Source organism: Camarhynchus parvulus, chromosome 9 (assembly GCF_901933205.1).
Source record: "Camarhynchus parvulus chromosome 9, STF_HiC, whole genome shotgun sequence".
Classification (NCBI taxonomy): Eukaryota; Metazoa; Chordata; class Aves; order Passeriformes; family Thraupidae; genus Camarhynchus; species Camarhynchus parvulus.
Window position 1 is genome coordinate 8792910 of NC_044579.1, and position 20588 is coordinate 8813497.

At 46.2% G+C, this 20588-nt stretch overlaps 1 protein-coding gene across 2 annotated transcripts; it reads left to right on the forward strand.

Annotated features, from left to right (window-relative positions):
* The first annotated feature begins 389 nt into the window (after positions 1-389).
* On the forward strand, positions 390-18892 carry EIF4E2 (eukaryotic translation initiation factor 4E family member 2). 2 transcript variants are annotated; one of them, XM_030954694.1, is made up of 8 exons: positions 390-473; positions 1210-1324; positions 2444-2578; positions 5224-5328; positions 8136-8288; positions 8384-8520; positions 15878-15956; positions 18421-18891. In XM_030954694.1, exons 1-7 carry the CDS (start codon positions 454-456, stop codon positions 15921-15923), a joined length of 711 nt encoding a protein of 236 aa, XP_030810554.1. In that variant the 5' UTR covers positions 390-453; the 3' UTR covers positions 15924-15956; positions 18421-18891. The 2 variants fall into 2 exon arrangements, with proteins under 2 accessions (XP_030810554.1, XP_030810555.1); XM_030954695.1 differs by lacking the exon at positions 15878-15956 and having other exon boundaries at positions 18421-18892.
* The last annotated feature ends 1696 nt before the right edge of the window (positions 18893-20588 follow it).

A 20588-nucleotide genomic window follows, 5' to 3' on the forward strand; every position in this document is an offset into this window, starting at 1 on the left:
ATCCTCTATGAAGTGTCCATTATCACTTCAGGAGCTTGCAGGCTCTTTACTGGGACATTTTTCCCATTTACTGTACATGAAGAAAAGAGCGATGGCGAGGGCGTCGAGCTGGGGTTCCCTGTCGCCACCGGAAGCAAGGTGGGAAAATCCTTTGAAGAGTAACTGAGTTCTCAAACTCTATTTACGAGAGCAAAATTAATTATGTGAATAATTTGTAACTCTCGGGCTCGCTCCCGACACCAACCACGCCACGCCCAAGATGGCGGCGCTACCCTGAGGGCGCTCCCGGCAGGGCGTTCCCTTCCCCGCCCGCCGTGCGCGCTGTTAGGGCTCCGGGGGGAAACTCGGGAGGGTATGGCGGAGCCGCCGGAAGCGGCGGAAGAGTTTCGCGGGCGGACTCAGCAGGGCGGAAGTCGCTGAGGCGAACGGGGGTGGCGGCGGCAGCGAGCGACGATGAACAACAAATTCGACGCGTGAGTGTCACCCCCGAGCCCCCCGGCCGGCCCCCGCTGCGGGGCCTGCACGGCCCCGAGCCCCGCCGGCGCCTCCCGCCGCTGCCCCGGCGCCGGGCGGGCGAGACGCGATGAGTCACGGGCTACGCACAGCCCCGTCCCTGCCGCCGGGGCCCGGCCCGGCCCCGAGGGGACGCGGCACCGAGAGGTGTGGGCGGTGGGCCGGTGGCAGGCCCGCACCGGGCAGTCGCGGGCCGCCTCGTAGCCACGCTTGTCTCTCGCCTTTTCCGGCCCTTGGCAGGGAATGGGGAGGACGGAGAGACCTGTGGGGTGCTGGCTGCTGGCGCGGTGTCTGCTCGCCCCAGGCGCTGCCTCTGCAAGGCTGGGGGGCGTGGGGAGCGGGGTGGGCAAGAGTCAGCAGAGGTGCGGTGGCAGGTCTTCATGTGGGCCCCCGGAGTAGCAGGGAACCCTGACAAGTAACTGGGGTTTCCTGTGGCAGGTCAGTATCCAGCACAAACTACTTGAGTTTGTTCCAAAAAGCTGTTTCGTTGTTCACTTGGCTTAAAAGTGCTTTCCCAAGGTGCTTGTGATGGGCATGAAAGCAGAAGTAGTTTTCACTCTGTGGGTTGTCAAGTGTAGATGTCCAAACTGTGGTGGCCCTTGTACCATGGAGGAGCTTTGGAGCAGAGAACTTCCTGGGCTTGGTATGAACCTTCTCAACTGTGTGATGGCTCTCTTTGTTATTTTTCTTTACCAGATTGAAAGATGATGATAGTGGAGACCATGACCAGAATGAGGAAAATAACACACAGAAAGACAGTGAGAAGGAAAAGAATGATCGTGAGAAACCACAGAGTACTACCAAGAGGAAGGTATGGTGCTGGCATCTCACTCCTCTGCCAGGGCATGGTGTGGCAATGCTGGGAGTCAATCCTCAGTTTAGGGATAAGGAAAATATGTCTTGGAGGGCTGTGGTCTCAGTGCATTGTTACTGCTGCAGTGAAGACACAGGGACTATGTTTGATTTCAGTAATTTGATGGCACTTTTGGAGGTCTCTCATCTGAGGGGTGAATGCTCCCTTCACTAACATAGCTGGTGCCCTGCCAGGCTTTGAAATGGAAATGAGAAATAAAGCTTTATTTTAATCCAAAAACAAATTTGGAAGAGGGCAGGGGGAAAGGACTCCTGTCTGACGGGACAGTAGTGGCTTGAAGGTGGTTTGGCAGGCAGTGTTTGTGACACTGTTGAAATAAGATGTGTTCCTGTGTGTAGTGCAGCCTGGTGAAGAAGGCATAAGGCAAATATCTCCCCTGGTTTGGTTTTTTTTTTCATCTTGTTTAGGAAACAATCCTTGTTTAGGATGCCTCCTTTGCTCTGTCTGTAGTAATGCAACCCTTGTAAACTTGCCATAGTCAAGAGGAAAGTAGAGATTTAAGCCCTGATAACTCCTGTAACAATATCAAATAGTACAAGATAAGGGCTTTGATTGGGGTTTTCTCTGTAAATTTTGACTGCTGGTTAATGAGCTGTCATTAGCCTCTTTTGTGCTCATTAGGAGTATTTTTAATCAGAAATCAGTGTTTTGGAAATTGCAAAGTGATCACTGCCCATTGCTGGTGATGGGCTCTGCCAAAGCTGACATAACAAGTTCTTAGATTAATCTTCCCAGAGCACTGGGGTGTTGGTTGCTTAAGGCAGTTGGTGTCACCAAAGAGTTTTAATTGCATTTGAATCATGATTCATTTTAAGTGGGGTTATCCTTCCCAGAGGAGGAAAGTGACTTTTTATTTTTTCCCTTAATTTGAAAAAGTTAAAGGTCTCACATTTCCCTTTTAGTTTGTCTTTTTTTTCCCCTTTGAGACAGGCACAGGACTAAAAAGAATTCAGTCACGATGGCTTGAATGGTTGCTTTTCTGTGCTGTAAATGCAATTTTGCCCACTGCCCTCTTTAGAAGAGCATGCTGGGGTAACCAAGGCTTTGTGTTTGCAGGCTGTGGTGCCGGGGCCAGCCGAGCACCCCTTGCAGTACAATTACACCTTCTGGTACTCGCGGCGCACGCCCGGGCGGCCCACCAGCTCCCAGAGCTACGAGCAGAACATCAAACAGATCGGCACCTTCGCCTCCGTGAGTACCCTGCTGTCCCCTGCTGCGAGAAAAACACTCTAAAATCAGGGAAAATTCGGGGAGCTAGAAAGAAAGTTAGGCTTAGTAGGCCCTGGGAAATGTTAGGCCTTGTGTTTGCTACATCATATGAAAGTGCACCTGTGTAGTCAGATGGAATCAATGTATACAATAGAACAATGTTTAATAATTAATATGTAAGTTGTATAATGATAGAATATAAAACGTGTTCAGCTCGAAACTATTTTGGGGTCAGATTTGGGTCTGTGTACCCCTGACACCCAGAGCTCTTCAATAAAAACACCTGCAAATAATCATTCTGTGATTATGTGCTCCTGAACACTAACGCTGTCACTCACACAGCCTGCTCCTCCTGGCCTGCTCCCTGTGTGCTGACTCTGTCCTGGTGGCAGTGAGTGATTTGCCAAGGCAAATGAGCTCTTGAATTTCAGCTGGAGATGTGTCTTTAGCACTTTTCCTCTAGCCTGTGCTAGACCTATGTGCATGGTACTAGTTGGTATGATAATAGAAAAAAAAAAAAAAAAAGAGCAGCCATGTAGTTAATTTATGGCTGGAGCAAGAGAAGAAAGGAACAGCTTTTCTGTTCCATTTCTGTGTTGTCCCTCACACACTTCTCTCCACCCACATTCCCAGCACAAAGACTGTGTTTGGAATAAGCATCTAGCATGCTGCATTTGCCAACAGCTGGTGGCCTGTTGTCTGTCTCTAAGTGATAGACAAGGTGCAGTTTGATGTTGCAGTCAAGTTCATTGGAAGGCAAATTGCTCTTCCTTTCTCCTCCCACTCTGTGGTTGCTTGTTCCTGGAATAAACTTGAGCATGCCCTGCACAGGCTGTGTTGGGTTTTTGCATGGTGCTGGCAGAGTAAACCTGCCCTCAAGAGCCCAAGATATGTAAGCAGAATGAGTCCCCATTACTTGTTCTAGAGGCCAGGAAGTCTGTTGGCTGTTTTCTTCCTTTTTCTTCTAAGTCTGGTGTTTGCCCAGTTTTTTCAGGGTCTCTTATAAATGTTAATTTTGCCCACCAGTACATATACTCTGTAATATGATGATTTATAAAAGCAGCCCTTTATTCCTTCTGGAGGCTGCATAAAAATATGCCTGTCTGAGAGCTGGGTTGTGTTACTGTATCCACACGGGATAAGGGTGGGAAGAAGAGCCTGTTGCTGTGGGTAGTTACTGCTCCTATTAGCCTCTGTGAACAAGTACTTTCAGGTCAGGGGATGAAAAATGTGGCTGCCACTTGATGTTCTGGCAATAACTTTTCAGTCTGATAAATCAGTGTAGATTTAGCATTGATTTTTAGCTCCTTAGAGGAAGAACATCTTGTTGAGTATTCTGTTGCCTGCTCTTTGCTACAGAGAATTTGTTGCCATGGTTGGCTACAGTTCTGTTAGGATGGAGAGAGACTGGCCAGCATATTTGATAATGTGTTTGGGACCAAATTCTATTTAAGGAGATGGAAGAGCAAACTTCAGAAAGAATTGTCTAGCTGAGTCTGTGTTCAGATTTATTCCTGGCTTTTCAGTGGAAAGCTCTAAAAGCTGTGAAATGTGAACCACTAGAGGGCACGTTCCTCCACTATGGGAGTGTGATTTCCCCACGGATGTTTGGACATGACTGATAAAAATAGATTGCTTCTGACCCCTCCTCAGTCTTGGTTCATAATTTTATTGGCTATAAAAGCAAGTTCCAGCTTGGATGGCAGAGGTCACAGATTGGAGTGGAATTCCAAGTGCTGACCAAGTCATTAAGGTCTCTGGTAAGGTGCTTGGGGTGATGTCTGCCCCCTCCAGCTGCACTGCTGGTCTGCTTAATAGCTATTGTCTTACTGAGTAGAGTCTTCTTAAAATATGGAAATTCCACTTCCACTGCCTTGTTTCGTTTTAAAGATCCATCCTCTCTCAAATCCTTTCTTACCCAGAGATTCTCAAAAGATAAATATAATACTTTTAAGAACTATAAAAAATAAATCCCTTGCCTTACAGTCAGATTGTCTCAAGCAGACACAGGGGTGCCAGGATGGAACTGGTTGAAGTGAAGTGGTCCAAGTGTACCATGGCAGACTGTAAAAGGAAGTAAGAGGTATTTAAATACAAACTCTGAATAGTGCCTTCTGATCTTAAACTAGCACCAGAACGTATATTTTGTCTTAAAATCTGCATACCGTAAAATTAAATTTTTAAAAACCAGTCTTATTTGAAGGCTTCTGCAGTTTCCATGGTCACAGAGAGCAGTGGTTATGCAGAGTAAAGAGGCTTGGCTGTAACTGATGCCTTTGACACATAGCCAGTGATTGAAAGTTTGGGCAGTAGGAGTTAAAAGATATGTTTGGAACTGTTCTCCAGAGCAGCTGTTACGTTAGCACAGATTTCTTCAGACAAACACTGAGTGACTTTAGAGGCACCCATTGAATGTTTCAGGTGGTCACCTGGTAATGGAGCCAGTCAGAAACAGGCACCCAGGCTCTGACACTACATTTGCCTTTTGTGTTGCCTAATCAACACCCTGGTGACAGGGAGTAGAGCAGAAGAGGGGAGAACTGGTGTAAAAATGGCAGCCTGTTTCTATAGAAATCCTGACTGTGACCAGTTTGAGCAGCCTCACTGTGTGGTTGGTGTTGTTGCAGGTGGAACAGTTCTGGCGGTTTTACAGTCACATGGTACGTCCTGGGGACCTGACAGGCCACAGTGACTTCCATCTTTTCAAAGAGGGCATCAAACCCATGTGGGAGGTGAGTTGGAGCTCTCATTTCTACCTTGATTTTTCCCACAATATTTTGGAGGGAACCTTCTACAGTATAGGGACTCTTGTCATTAAATGGCACTCCATTAGATTTTCTTGGGTGAAATCCTTTTGTCTGGGTTTCCTGTAAGCTTGCCCTCAGAACTCTGTCCATGTAACCTGACTGTCCTGCTCCCAGAGAGGGAAGATGGGGAAGTTGCTGGCTGCACCCCCACAAAGGTTGCTGACTTGCCATTGCCAATGGAGGGGGCACCCCATAGCTGCCTCCAGTGACAGCAGTGCAGGGCTTTCCTCTGGAAGGACTGGACCTCTCCAACAAAGCTTATAAAAACCAACCCTCCTTTTTCAGTCAGGGAGGTGCGTATGGTTAAAAGCCTGCACACAGAGCTGGAGAAACAACTTTGCCTTTTATTTACTATTAGCTTTTTTGTTTGTTTTGGTTGGGTTCTGTTGCTTTGGTTTGGTTTTGTTCCAGGGCACTTTAGTTTGCTTCTATTTCTGTCCAAATCTGTTACAAGAAATTTTAAAAGAATCTTTGCCCAGCAAATCATTCTCCCAGTTCCTGGCCTGCTTCCAGCAATGACCAATAGCATTCACAGTATGAGTATTTTATGTGTTTCTCTGAAGTACCTAATTATACTGCTTGGTCTTGAGAAATTTATATGTGACCCTCATTAGCAATTATTTTAAGCAAGGTATTTTATAGCCAGTTACTGCAAATACTATGTATATAAAATGTTTAACCCTCTTTGCACTTCTGGTGAGCAAGTTCCTCAGACAATGTGTCGACCAGAGAGTCCCCAAGTTAATGATACCAGAATTTCTATAAAGCATTTCCCAGTAGACATTTTAAGATGGAGGTGGAGAGATTCTTTGGTATTTTTACTTCTGGCCCTACTTCCTTCTTATATTTCTAGAAGAGGACCTGAGATCTCCCTTCTGGCCTTCCATTGCTGCATGCTTTGTAGGGCTTTGTTTATGCTTCTTTCTCTTCCAAACCAATCCTTTGTTACTGTCATTCTTATAGGTACATATGTGACTGTGTGTAGCTCTGATCTTTTTCTGCATCCGTCTGTGCCTTTTCTGGTAAAGTCAGAAGCACTAAGCATAATAATCCCTGGTGATTTACTGGGCTGCAGATCATTATTATTCTGGTGAAGGAAAATCAAATGCTTGACTGAACCGAAGCTTGTTTAACCTGAAAGAAAACTAACAACAATCATAAAGCACATGATACAGCATCTGCCTCCCAATCACTGCTCTCTCTCTAGCTTTGAGCATGCTTAAGCCACCTTTGAGATATTTTTAGCAATATCACTCTCTTCTGATGCCCATTAGTCATTGTGAAAACTTTGAAGAGTTAAACCCAGCTCCCAGGCTGTGATGTTCACAACTTGGAAAACAAGGGTAGTTAACAGAAAGCAGTTTGCTTCTCACAGGATTCTGCCATATTCATAGAACTTATGTTGATTTGGATGGCTCCTGTCATGCTTTGAGGTTTGTCTGGAGCTGACACCTTGCCCTTTCAGTCCAGCACATACCTGAAAAGTAAGAGTCAGGTGAATGCTGCTGTTATGCTGACACTTCCACATTTCCTCAGGATTGCTTTGTTAGCACTTGCTGTCTCTGAGAGAGCATACAAATGTTTAGTTTTATCTGAGCCCTAGAGAAGCTTTAAGGCTAAAATGAAATTAACTTTATTTCATTAAGAAGGGTTGGGCTACCTTGCCTGGCATCTTCAAGGTGTGTCCCAGCTTGGCAGAGGGGATTGCTGGGGATTTGGAGAGGGATGTCCTGTTTTGTGCAGTCCCCTCTGAGTCATTCTTTGTTCTCTGTTTCTGTCCTAGACCTGTCTTCCCTTACCCTTCCTAACTGCCACCTCTTTGACTTGTTCCTACCTCTCTGTCTTCAGCTTTGGATGGAATTTGTTCCCCTCTCACCTTGTAAGATTTCCCAGCTACAGTGTTGTACCAGAGAATGCCACAGTGTTCTGCACAGAGGAGGAGCTGCTCTTTGACATAGCTGTGCGTTCTGGGAAGCAGGGGAGGCTGGAGCAGTTTCCAGCTCTTTGTCAGCTTCAAGATACAGAATCACAATATTGAGGTGACAGACTGGGTGCTTAGCATTAAATTTTTCTTTTACTTTCTCCCCTCATTTTGGTTGTTTCCCTGGATCACCACAGTCTGGAGCAAACTTTCTGCTGTATGATGTGTGATAATGTCAGAGAACAGGGTGATCCTTTCTGTGTTAGCACAACTTGTGAGCCCATTCCTGGAAATGTGGAAGGAAAATGTTTATCAATTTTTTGCTTGCTTTTAAAGTACCATTTTGCAAACTCTTTACTGGCCTTCCATGCTCTATGATGAGGGGTTCTGCTGTTTTACAGGGATCTTGTCTTACAGTAGAACTACATAGACGGGGGATTAGACAAATGGTGACTCTGTCTCAATTTTAGGAGTACTTTTAAAGTCCTTGCCTCTGGATCTGTTTGTGCAAATTGGTAGGCTGGTTTTAGTCTTTGCTAGTGGGATCAAAACACTAGAACTCAAGTCATCAGAGCATAGAACTTGGTCTGGAAGGCTGAGGACCATTGTTTCAAGTACTTAGTATTCAAAGTAAGTGGTTTTCCTCTGTCTCTGCTTATATGGGGGAGAAGTGAAATAAAATGCTTTTGCTTGAAAACACCTTCCTTGCCACACCTAATCAATATCTGCTCCTGTTTGTGGCTCTGCTGTCTTTTGGGTAGCAGAAAAATAGCTAGGAGAAAACAAATCAATTTATTTCCCCTCCTCCTAGGATGATGCCAACAAAAATGGTGGTAAATGGATTATCCGTCTGCGGAAGGGCTTAGCATCGCGGTGCTGGGAGAATCTTATTCTGGCCATGTTGGGAGAGCAGTTCATGGTGGGGGAAGAAATCTGTGGGGCCGTTGTCTCTGTCCGATTCCAGGTGAGTGCTTTTGAGAACTGTGCTTCCATGTGGCAAGGCTGCAGAAAGTGCCCTACGCTCACCCCTCCCTCCCTCCCTCCCTTGCCGTTCCTCAGGAGGACATCATCTCCATATGGAACAAGACAGCCAGCGACCAGGCCACGACAGCCCGGATACGCGACACATTACGAAGAGTGCTCAACCTACCTCCCAACACCATCATGGAATACAAAACCCACACTGACAGCATCAAGTAACGTACGTGTGCTGGCCCGGGGGGTGCTGCAGGGTGCATGTGTGCTCGAACAGCTCGGGGCACTGCACGGGCCTTGGCAGAAATGCTCGTGTGCGTTAGGGCTGCTCCTGCAAACTGGAGTGCAAACAGCAGCGTTTGTTGCCAGCGCACTTTGAAAGCCAAATTCCTGTGTTGTTGTCGTGGGTGTTTGGTTCTATGAGCAAAACCTTTTTCTTTTTTAAATGTGTGATCCAGGGTTGTTTTAACAATCCACCCAGCCTGTCACTTGGGTGATGGGCGGCCCAGGGTGGGACTGTGGCTCGATGTATTCAAAGACAAGATTGCAGTGGGGGCAGTCAAATAATTTGAATAAAGAGAGATTCTGGGGAATAAAGTGCGGAAGCTAACAGGGATTTATAGTGCCATTAGACTTATAAATGGTCTTGGGAAAGTGCTGTGTGAATTTACAGTGCTGTACAAATGATTTCTAATCATAATAAACGTCATATATTAAGTCTTCCAGGCCCTGGTGACAGAGGCTCTTTAACAAGACTAGAAGATCATGGTACACAGAGAGCACAGCTGTATTTTTAAATAAATGTATTATAGCTTACCATATCAGGCCATTCAGGGTGACTTTTATTTCCCACAAAGTGACGAAAAATTGCAAATATAGGTATTAGTTAGAGGTGAGTAATATGTTGTTTTTCTTTTTTTCTTAAGTGTATTGTAAACTAATAGGTCATAACTGATTAAACTATAAACTGATTAGGTCATATTGGTTAAATTAATACTTGAAAAGGTGCACACAGAAAAATAAGTGAAATGAGTACGACACTGGTGGGCAGACAGCTTTCTAATCTTGCTTGTAATGAAGGTGCAAGTATCTTTCATGACTTTCTTTCATCATGCTGGCTTGTTCCACATAATTATGCTGTCATCAGTCTGCTGTCAGACAGTTTGATGGGATCCATCCTGGTTCTAGCAGACAGCTGGCTTCCAATTTTGAGTGTGGGGCACTAGTAATTATACAGAAATCTCACTGAAACTGCCTGTAAGCATTTAGTGTTCCATGTGGCCTTCCCTCCTGTGTGCTTGGGAAAGAGAAGGGAAAAAGATGATTTCTTCTGTGATTCTGCCACTAACGTTTCTCGTGCGCTTTTTGCCAGGAGAGGGCACTATGGACTCTGTCCATGCAGGGAAATAGCAACGTGCTCATGTGGACACACAGCAGAGTATTTTACTCCTGTTCAGCAGCAGCAGCAGACTGCAGGCTGTGGTGATGCGGCTTTGTGGTGAGAGCAGGGAGGCGTTTGACTTTTCTCAGTCTCTGTAGTAAAAGCTGTGTGTGGAGCCAGCAGTCCTAAGCTGTGGTGATGGTTCATGTAGCAAGTGTAGAATGGGAGTGATGTGGTCTTTCCCTCGTGAGCTATCACCACCAACACTTCCTAGCACAGAGAATGCTGCTATAGCAGTGTTTGTTTTTGCTCTGGTAGTGTAAGGCCTTGAGTGATGGTGCAGCCAGTAGTGTGGCCTCATTTCCCTACACCAATGTAACATGCTGTGCTTCCTGCCCTCTCTTCCTGCATAGCATCCGAGTTTCATTTTGTGCCGCTGACGTGTGGTGCAAAATGAGCTTGTCTGAGAATAACAGGTGTTGGAGGTATCGAGTTTAGTAGCTCAGATTACAGCTGGGAGCAATTCTTAAGTAGAGGCCAACTGGCTTGTCTCCCACTCATTCTTCTGTGGGTAGGAGGGTTAGTAGGAATTGCTTTGATGATGTCCCAGTCAGGTAGGTCTAAGCAATTAACCTTCTGCCATGTAGGGCATCATGAAAGCCCCCTTTTTCCCATTGCCTAGCTTAAGCTGCAGCAGTCTGATTGCAATGCTCTCCAGCATCTCCTTCCAAAGGCACTGGTGTAAATTCAGAGCAGAAGTGCTGTCAGTGGAGTTTCTGTGTAGTGATGCACAGACCAACTTCTTGTGCGTCTCTTGCCTGGTACCAGCAGGCAGCAAGGGCGGCAGCTGCAGAGTGGTGATGGTGACTGCTTTGTGACAGAGAAGAGCAGGACAGCCCCAGCTTTCAGTCTGACTCTGCTTGGATAAGCTTCATATCATTAAGGTTCTCTCACTAATAAGGAATCTCTTGTGTAACTAGTTCTATCCTCCATGAAGTCTGGCTCCTTTTCCTCACCCGTCTATCAAGTCCTGTTGAAATACTGTCCGTCATGAATAAACTCCACTTATGCTGCACATGTACCATGTGATTTATGACTGGGGAGGGCTTTCTAGCCAGCACTCTAGATTCACACTCTGGCTGTGTTTCATGAAAAGCTCTAATGGAAGAGCTGTGCTCTAGGCTTTGTCAGGGCTGCCTTTTGAGGGGGGCTCGTGGCATTTTTCATTTGTATGGGCTGCATCTCTCCACTAGAGCTCTGCTCGTGTGCAGGGTTTGATTGGCATTGATTGTGCTTCAGGGAAGGGAGCATGCTTAGCAAGAAAAGAACAGGCATTTCTCAAAACCTTGACTTTTAGGTAGTGAATTGACCTGGATTAGCTTTTGACACACTGTAAATGAATGCTTCTGTAGAAATTGCTAGCATGCCTCTCACTGTGGAACCTGAGCCCTGTGTTTCAGGTTTTGTATATTCCTTTTTTGATGATGCATTTCATATTAAATCATTTGTAGACACCATTTTTCATGAGTTGTCAGCGAGGCTGCAGCCGCCTTTGTTTCAGAAAGTGTTGGTGCTGCCAAGCTGCATCTGAAAAGTACCTGTTGCGTCACAGCTATTCCAGGGAGCTCTTCTGCATGCTGTCCTTCCTGCTCTCAGTGGTGGGGCTTGTGCATTTAGCTAGATAAGCAGATCTTTCATTGCAATTTTCCTGTGTTTGTCCTTTCTCTTGCTCGTGATATTAACGAGCTGCCTAAATCCCAGCAAGTAGAAGGGTCAGCCTAGTCTGTATGAATTTCCAATCTTGCTAGGAAAGCTAGAACAATCTCTTAGACTCTGCTAAATTCCAGGGGATTTATAGTACCTTAGGCGTTACAGTGCTGAGCACCTGAAGAGAACATATGTGACATTTTGTGGGCTACCTTGTTTCAGTAGCTGGAGAGAAATTGCTTCTCTTTGTTCCCTCAGAGGTGCCCCGAGAGAGGAGCACTCAGATGCAGTGAACCACTTAATAGGTTCAGTTCATCAGTGTTGTTAACCTTGGAGGTGACAAGGTCCAGAAGAGACAGTGACTTATGGACAGTGGTACTTCCTGAGGCTTGGAATTAAGGGCAAGATACCCAACCTCTTTTGCTGCTGTAGCAGGTGCACTTTTTTTGAAAGCAGAATGTGGTTGCCAACCACAGCCTGGCTATGTCTCAGTGAAGCCACTGAAAATATTCAGGTATCTGCAGTTGGGAGGGGGGTGGAGGGGAAGTGATCACTTTCACATGTGACTTTGAGCATTGCAACATGAAGTTCGTGGCTGCCTTGCCCTGTCTGGGCTTATCAGCCTTTCTTTTCTGCACTGATAACTGTGTGGTCAGTGACCATCTCCTTTCATGAGAGCTCTCACCCACAACACTGTTCAGGAATCCCAGGCAAATTCAGCAACACTGCTTCCAGTGCCAGGAGAGGCCAGAGCAGTGACCATCAGCAGGTCACCACTGAGCAGGCTGGGGTGGAAGTGTTTTGGTTGCTGTGTGACATTATGGATTGTCCTGTCAGCTCTAAAGCCAGGCTGCTTTTTCTGGAAACAAAGCTTTGCCTATTCCTAAGTGCCTGCTGCAGTGAGAGCTGAGCAGGGTATAAAACTATCCTTTCCTTTCAAAGTCACCAGTGATAACTAATGGGATGGCTCGAGTAAATGAGAAGAATAGTTGATCTTAATAGAGCTGGCACCGGGTTCCTTTCACTGCAGGCAGCTGGAGGAAATGGCCTCAGACTATACTGTAGGTAGGAAACAAGAGGATATCCTATGGAGGGAATAATGCACTATAAGAAGACTGTAGGGGTGAGGTTCTCAGGACAAGAAGAGAGGAATGGCAAAAAAAGTGAGGAATTAAAAAAAGAAATCACTGTGGAAGTGGCAGGTGTTGCACAAGAAGATCAGTGTTTACGAGACAAGTAAGCTGCTGGTAGGGTGCTTGTGAGGTCTCCCTTGTCACAGCAGAGTTCAGCTAATCCTGTAAATGTTGTGGTTTTAAAGCACTGGTTTCCCTTTGCTTGCTAATTTCCAAAACCTTAGGAGAACTCCTCAGTGCTGCTGTTCTGCTTGTGTCACCTGTGTCTTTGACTGTGTCCTAAATGGACTGGGCAGGGTTAGCCTTGCCTAAAGAGAAATGGTGTGCAAAGAGGACCCTCACACATTGTCTGATGCCTGTCAGGGGAAGGCAGAGTGCTTTGGGTCTTGCCAGCTCTAGAGCTGCATTGTTTCACCCTCATCCATTCAAGTCTGAGAGCAGGAATAAAATCTAGAGGAGAGCAATGAGGTTCCAGATCTGATAGCTGTCCTCTTCTCCTGAGTCTCTGCAATACTGGCTTCATTCATTGAGCACTCCATTCTCCAGTTCCAGTAATGTTTCCAGGTGCTGAAAGTCTAAGAGCACTTGCATAGACCTGGTCTTTGAATTGATGGATTCAGTGGTTCATTCTCCATCAACATAATATGCTTTACTCAGAAGTGTCCATGACTTTGTGAAAGGCTTCCTTATCTTGGTGGCCTGTCTCTTACCAAAAAGTGCCTATAACCTACTTATTTCATGGTGATTTTTTTTCAAGGAGGTCAGTTCAGTTGTGTTTATTTAATTGTGTTATATTGCATTTGCTCCAGGTACTGTCAGACAGGTGAAAGAATTATTTCAGGCTAGAAGACTACCCTAGATGTTTTTTTCAAGCTGTTAGTCACAAAGTTCTTGTCTGGCTGTGAACAAATCCCAGGGGAATCACTCAGAAAGAGGCTATGCTGCTCTGGACACCTGCAGAGTGTAGTGAGTGGTCAGTGTGCTGCGAGGTTCCGCTGGGCTGGCCTGCGAAAGAGACAGACCTTGGTGCCCTTTGTAAGGTACCCTAAGTGCACTCTGAGCTCTTTGGATCCTTTTTAGCTGGGGAAGGAGAAGGTAAGGAGCAGGGTTGCACAGAGAAATACTGGAGGCAAACTACTGGGACTTAGCTGAGGATATTTGCAGAAAACAGCTAATGCTGCTTGCACAATAGTGATTTGGAAAGCCCCTTGAAGCAACTAAGACTGCCCTTCCTCTTTTTAATGGAGTCTTCCTCTTTTTTTTTTTTTCTTTTTGGGGAGATAGTGGCCTCTTTTCTAATTTTTTTTCTTCCAATTTACTTGCTGGGGCTGAGGGAGCTCTGTCCTGACCTTGGGCAGTGGGGAAGAAGGTGGGAAGTTTCAACAGTTGTGGGTCAGGAATAAGTGTGGAAGAACAGCTCTGGCTGGCTTTGTTTAGCCTGCCAACGTTTCCATTTCCCATCTGTTCAATGGGAATAATCTAAGTGTTGGGGATCAATTCACTGAGTGTCTGATCGCTGTGCAGACAGTATGGCAATAAGGTACTAAAAATGTCTATACATAAAAATAACCTCTTAGACTCTCTGGCACTATGCCTTTGGCATGTCACAGGTCATAAAGATTCTGCCAGATGAAATTACTGGCAGCCTTGTTCAGTATGGAATGAGAGCAGTTTGCTCTCCTAGTGTAGTTTAGGTACATTAGGGCAGACACATCCTGGTGGATTTTTTCAGTCGAGTCAGCAGATAGTTGGAGTCATTAGTACTATAATACATATGAGGGTCTTGAATTAAAAATTCTTGGCTGGAAGAGCTTTTTCTCTCTGTCTGTGAGGACAGAGATGAAGGACTGTGCATGATGTTATTGGGATGTTGGAACAAGGAACTCCTTAGTGTGAAAGGGGTAATAAATTATTGATCATGTTGACAAGTAATCTGTCCTTGTGTTTCTTCTGCTGAGAAGTTGCAAGTTTGGGAGAACCATGGGAGAGGAAAGAGAGATGTGATTGAGGGTGATGGGAATGTGGTAGAGATACAAGGGAGGTTGGAGGGAAGACATGAAGGTGGAGACTCTTTGACAAGTCTGGAAATGTGCAAAGATTACCAGCAACTAAGAAGGCTTCAGATTCAGAGTTTCTAACTTTCTTCTGGAGTGAGGCTGTTGAACCACAAGGACTTTGTGTTTATTTGGGCTATGGCTTGCTAGGAAAGAGCATGTGACACCTGGGCTGCTTTTGGAAATTCCATTTGGGAGCTTGACTCTGAGGCTCAGATAAGAGCCAGGTTGGTGGTGCAGTTGTGGCACAGATGCTGACTAATACAGGGTTTCCACTCCTGGACTCTCCTATTGTGTTGCAGTGGCCTGATGAGGCAATGCACAAAGCAAAATGTGAAGTAGCTGAGAAGTACCAGCAAAAAAATCTAGAGGGTGGTCTGAGTTTATGATTGACCTGGGTTCTCTTTAAGGTCCCTCCAGTTCCATGGGACTCTGTGGCTTCAGAAAATGGCTTGGCATGTGCTGTAGGCACCCGTGCTGTTTTGCTGGGCACGGAGAAACTGTGAGGTTCTTTGATGTCTCTGATCCTAGAAGATAATAACCATGCTCACATTAACCTCAGCATGTTTTCCCTGAAAGGGTTTTCAGTATGCTGCCTTCATAAAACCGACAGCAATTTTTCAGTCTGCTGCCTTCATACGTCAGGAACGTTCTCCACCAGGGAATGCAGTGTTGGACCTGTCCCTCTAACTTATCTAAAAACATTTTCATTTCAAATAGTTGTGATGTTTTTACTGGGTCGTCATTAACAATGCAGGTTTACAATGGGAAATGAGACTTCCTAATAACAATTGGATTCTGCTGCCTTATTAAAGAATTTTGTAAGAACTAAGCTGTGTAGCATTGAACGAAGCCCCTTTTGGGGGGATTACCTGCGTATGCAGTATGTGGCAAAGCATGAGGCCAGTAACTGGCTGAGTTTAACCAGCCAAGGAATGTGATAATCCTCCAGAAAGACGTAACATGGGCTGTTTTATGAGCAATAGGAAATGGATATTCCATTTGTGACTAGGAAGGTCATACCTGTCTCTGGGTATTAATGTGGCTTTATCACCAGCAGCCAGTGGGAACGCTTCATGTCTATGCAGAACGCTAAAGCTGCCTTGTGCTGTCAGATGTTTGGCTGGATTTTAAGGATGCTTCTATCCACTAGGGCTATGAGAGAATATTGCCTTGCTCTCTGAAGACAAGTGCCTTTTAAATGTTATTGAATGTTTCTGCTCTCGTTAAAAGTTAAGAAGCCTTTGATCTGAAGTGCTATTTTTTGGTTTTATTTCATTTTTTTTTCCCTCTGGCTTGCCAGGGCCTGGGAGGAGTTTCATGGCCTGGTGAACAGCAGTGGCCGCTGATCGAACGCTCCCCCTCCCTCTGTCACACCCAGGGTAGGGCCTCATCTTTTTTCCTATGTGACTCCATGGCATACCTCTCAGCTTCCAGCCTTCTTCCCATGGGCTGGCATGTTCTCTTGTCTTATGGGCCTGATGGTGGGCCCATTCTGCTATTTGTTCTTTTCTAAAGGTCAAAATTACTTTTAATTTTTTTTTTTGACCAGACACCAGCATTTTCTGTTGAAGTGCTGTGTGCTATTATGCTAATGTGTCCTTCCTGTGTGTGAGGCACTTGTATCCCAGACCTGGTCCCAGGAGGCTGAGAGGTATGTCTTCAGCTTGGGTGTGTTGCCTAGGGTTGACTGTAAGCAGGTATGGAGTGGTAAATGAATCCTAAGCACATCCAGAGGGTGGACACTGAGAGAGGCACCTGGGGCCTGACACACAGCTCTTTAACTGTGGGCTGGAACAGAATAAATTAATTGGTCAATAAAAGCTTGTTCAGGAAGGACACCCAGTAGCTACTGTAGGTAGAAATAATAATGTTGTGACTAATGAGACAACCACTCTCTACTGCTGGTAGTCAGCCAAGATGTGCAGAGAAGATAGCCAAGGTGAGCCCAGGGCTGCTGGGAGCCTCACAGCTCAGATTGTTTTTCCCTGCAGTGCCCAATTCTCTGACAGCAGGCCCTTAAGAAAGGCCAGCAAGAGGCCTGGCTGTGAGAGTTGGGTTGATTGTAGCCAAGTGGGATCACTGGATTGCTGAGTGCCAGAGCAGAGGAATCTGCTGGAAGGAAGCATTTACATTGCCCAGTTCCCATACTGGGCAGTGGAATGTAGCTGCTCCAACACAGCTGAGCTCTGAGGAGCTGCTGGGGATCCTAAAACCTCCCTCAACAGCATTGGGCAAGCAGTGTTATCATACTTTCCTCTGAAGTCATGGGTGAAAATAATAACCTCTCTCTCCTCACAGGTTTGTTTTTTTGTGAGGATCAGTGTTTACAAAATACTACGCAGGCACTTGGTAGTGTTGTTATTGTTAGATGACATTCACGTGTCCTTCTGGAAGAGGAAACCAGCTCACTTAATGATATACCAGGCTTTGAAGGGTACAGGAAGACAGAGGCAGAGTTCATTTAGCTCTCAACTGTATTGGGTGGCCTGTGCTGAGCACGGATGAGCAGAGGGCCTGGGGCACCCCAATAAAGGCAGAAGGAGGGAAAATATAGGGAAAAATCTGTCCACTAAAGAGCACTAAAGTGTGCTGTCCTCCTGAGGTAGATGGTAGAGGTGAAAGTCCAGTATGGGATAGAAAGCCAAACCATTGTTGCAAATTAACCAGAATCCAGTTAATGAATCCTGAATCACATTCCCAAATGGCAGCCTAGCCTGCTCTTCTAGCAAGTGCAAAGGTGAACCCCAGTTTTCTGCAGCATGGTTTTTGCTGTCAGGTCATAGCAGAGTAGCTTTTTAAACTCTGAAAAGTGGTTTTTACTTCCTTCTGTTCTTCCAGTTCTCCATCCCACCTCCTGGACGTGTTCCAGCCTGTGCTGGTACTGCTGCCATGCAGCTGCTGGCAGCACACAATGATAGCTCACGGGTTTGAGTGGAATTTCACAGTCCTGCACAGCACCTTGCTGCTGAAGTTGCTGCCTTTGCTCTTCAGCTGTTTGGTGTGGTATGTCCTGGGGCATCCCTAAATGTTTTGGCTTGGGCAACTTTCAGCCCTGTCCTTGTTTATGGGAAGAGCTGCCAAACATATCCTCTCAAAGTAATTGTAATCTCCTTTTTTTCAACACACTACCTATTAATGTGGGAGTATGCTTTGCCTGTTGCTGCTGCTCACAGGCTGGCAGTAAGCAATAACAGATTGCTGTAACCTGCCCCATCTTCAATTGCTGCAGTGCCATGAGACTGTACTGAGGGAGCTTGTAGACCAGCACTCCTTCCTTGGTCAATAGCCCCCATGGCTGTACTCTGAGTGAGTAGAAGCTGCTGAAGAAACTTGTCTATTTAAACTTGAGGAAAACACCCTTTTCAGATTAGATACTTTTAAGGTAGGAGAGATCAGAGAGCTAAACTTGTTGACAGTATGACTAAATAGGAGGGACAGAGGCAAGGGGAGGTTGGTCTGATAGTATATTTGTGTTCCAGTCAGAATCCCCGAGATAAAATGTTTGCTAAGGAAGAGACCTTGCAAGTTGTTTAAACAGCAGAATCCATCAGGGAGGTTTCCACATTCTATCATGTGCTTTTCTCACAGGACATGACAATTTTTTCTTGTCATTGAATGGGGATGAACCAAGATCTCCCTCTGTTCCAAGGGTTCTGGAGTGACAGCTGACTTGTGTGAGAAGTCTGTAGTTAGGAAGATCTGCATGGGAGATTTAGCAAGTGTTGATTTTGAGTGATGTACTGGGATGGCAACACTGGTGGCTGTAGTGGGGAGAATGAGGAGGTGCTGTGATTGAAGGAATGCACATCTTTAACCACTTTTTTCCTTCCCTCTGTTTTCCAGGGATAATTCAAGCTTTCGAAACACAAAAATCACATTGTGAGAACAAGAGTTGGCACTAAGCTCCTCTCTCCGTGTTGAAAGCACTGAGAGTGGCCTCCGACCTCTGAAGGGACTCATGGGCCACTCTCGCACTCCTCCCTGGGGGAAGGATCCACCTGAAGCCCTCCAGCAGCGGTGACAATAGAGGCCGGTTTTGTCTTACACAAACTTTTTTTTAGCAGCGGGGCGGGAGGCAGCCTTTCAATTAGCAGCGGGCCCTCGGGGCCGCATCTTGCAGCACTTTCCTGTCTTTCTCTACATGGCACGCAGGATCTCTGGGATTCTGCCCCAACATCAGAGCCTTTTGCTGAGGGATACCAGTATTATAAATCTCTCTGCAGCTGGGAGGAGCATCCCAGTTGAGAGTCAGCCCTGTGGTTTTCAAATGCCCCTTTTCAGTTCTGCCAATAAATTATTGGGTCTCTTTGTTTCTTTCAGTCTCATTTTTTGGCTGTGTCTGAAATTCAGTGTGGTGGTATTTCTCTAGGCTGCTTGCTTTATCTTTTCCTCTTCTTTATACTCCCAGGTTAGCAGTGCCTTGTACCCACCCTTTTTTGTTGTGGAGAGGGATTTGAGCTTCCCTTAAATTAGGACAAAGACTTGTTTGGTGTTAGTTGCCTTCATTCTGTCTGTCTCGATGGAGAGCCAGCAGCACTGGCTGAACTCAGGGCCAAGCCTACTTCTGGTGTGCACTGGGGTTTATAAGTCCCTGGCCACCTGGGAAACTGGGCCCCCAGTGAGTTTAGCAGAAGAGGGCGATGGCCCAGCCTGCTGCTCAGAGCTGCGTGACAGCTGTGACCAGAAGAGGGGCTGGGAGTGACCCCCTGTCCTCCAGGGTGAGCCTCAAATGATGGGCTGCTGCCTGGAAAGCCAGCATGGCTGCAATTTGGATGCCACGGAAACAATAGGAGCTAATTATTTCCTCTGATTCTGCTTGACTACAACACTAATTGTACTCATTAACAGCTCCAGCCTTTTCTCTTTTTCCTTGGGGAATCGCACAATTGCCTTTCATTTTTAATGGAGCCTTTGCCTTGGGCCCAGGAGGGGAGACTGTGGCCAGTGATGGGGCACATCTCCTGCCCCATGTGCTCTGTGCAGTCCCCCAGGAGAAGGGGCTGCTTGGGCCAATCTGCTCGTGACTGCAGAACCAGCAGCCCGTGGCTGGGACAATTACCAGCCTTGGGGCCTGGGAGACATTCAGCCTCATGACTCCAATTGCAAATTCCTTGTCTTACTGTTGAAGCCTAGATTGAAAGCAGCCAAGACTGGCAGAGAAAAGTTTAAAATATTCAGTCTTCTGAAGGGTTTGTTTTCTGTGTTGAGAGTGTCAGTTCTAGGCTGTCTCTAGGGACATTCCTTGCACTGACAGCAATGACTAAGTGCTCCCCATAGTCAGGCAGTTAGCACCTGGCTGGGCAGGGAGCAGGGCTGTTCCCCAAGCTCTAGTGGCATCCCTCTCTGTGTTTCTTGAGACCCACGGTCCTGTTCCTGCTTTTGGCACTTGTCACTAGCTCTCAACCAAATGCTCTTTTCCAGACACAGTTTGTTTTCCCTGCTGCAGGCAGGTACTACTATGGCTGCTACTTAAGATTCCTTTTTAATACAACTCTCCCCTGCTGCTCTCCAGTATTTGTTAGGGGGGATTTAGTTGTAATTGCATTTTGGCAGTCTAAGCAAAAATAGCCTTACAAGGCAGGGCTGAAATATTAGCTGCAGGTTCCTTTTATTCTCAGCACATTTAGCTTTTTGCAGATGACATCACTTAAGGCTTTATCCTGTTGTTGTGCCCAGCTGTGTGTCATGTCCACCTCTGTTATTTCATGTTCTCGCCCACTTCTCGCCTCTGATGCCCCTTGTCTAAGCTGGTGCTGATGAGTGCAGGCTTGCTGTTAGATCTGAAAATGCTGTGGTCCTGCTGTGCTCGCCCTCAAATGCGCTTTGTGAGTGAGCTGTGGAAGAGCCCTTTGCAGGGAGGCTGTTCCTGTCCTCCCACTGCCCCCATGGTTGAGATTTAGAGGAACTCAGCAGAGGTTCCTCTTGCTTAGCCTTGAAGAGAGTGAGCTGGCCAGGTGTGGAGTTTGTCCTCCTACTTTTCCTGAGGTCAGGAAAAAAGCAGTGGTTGATCA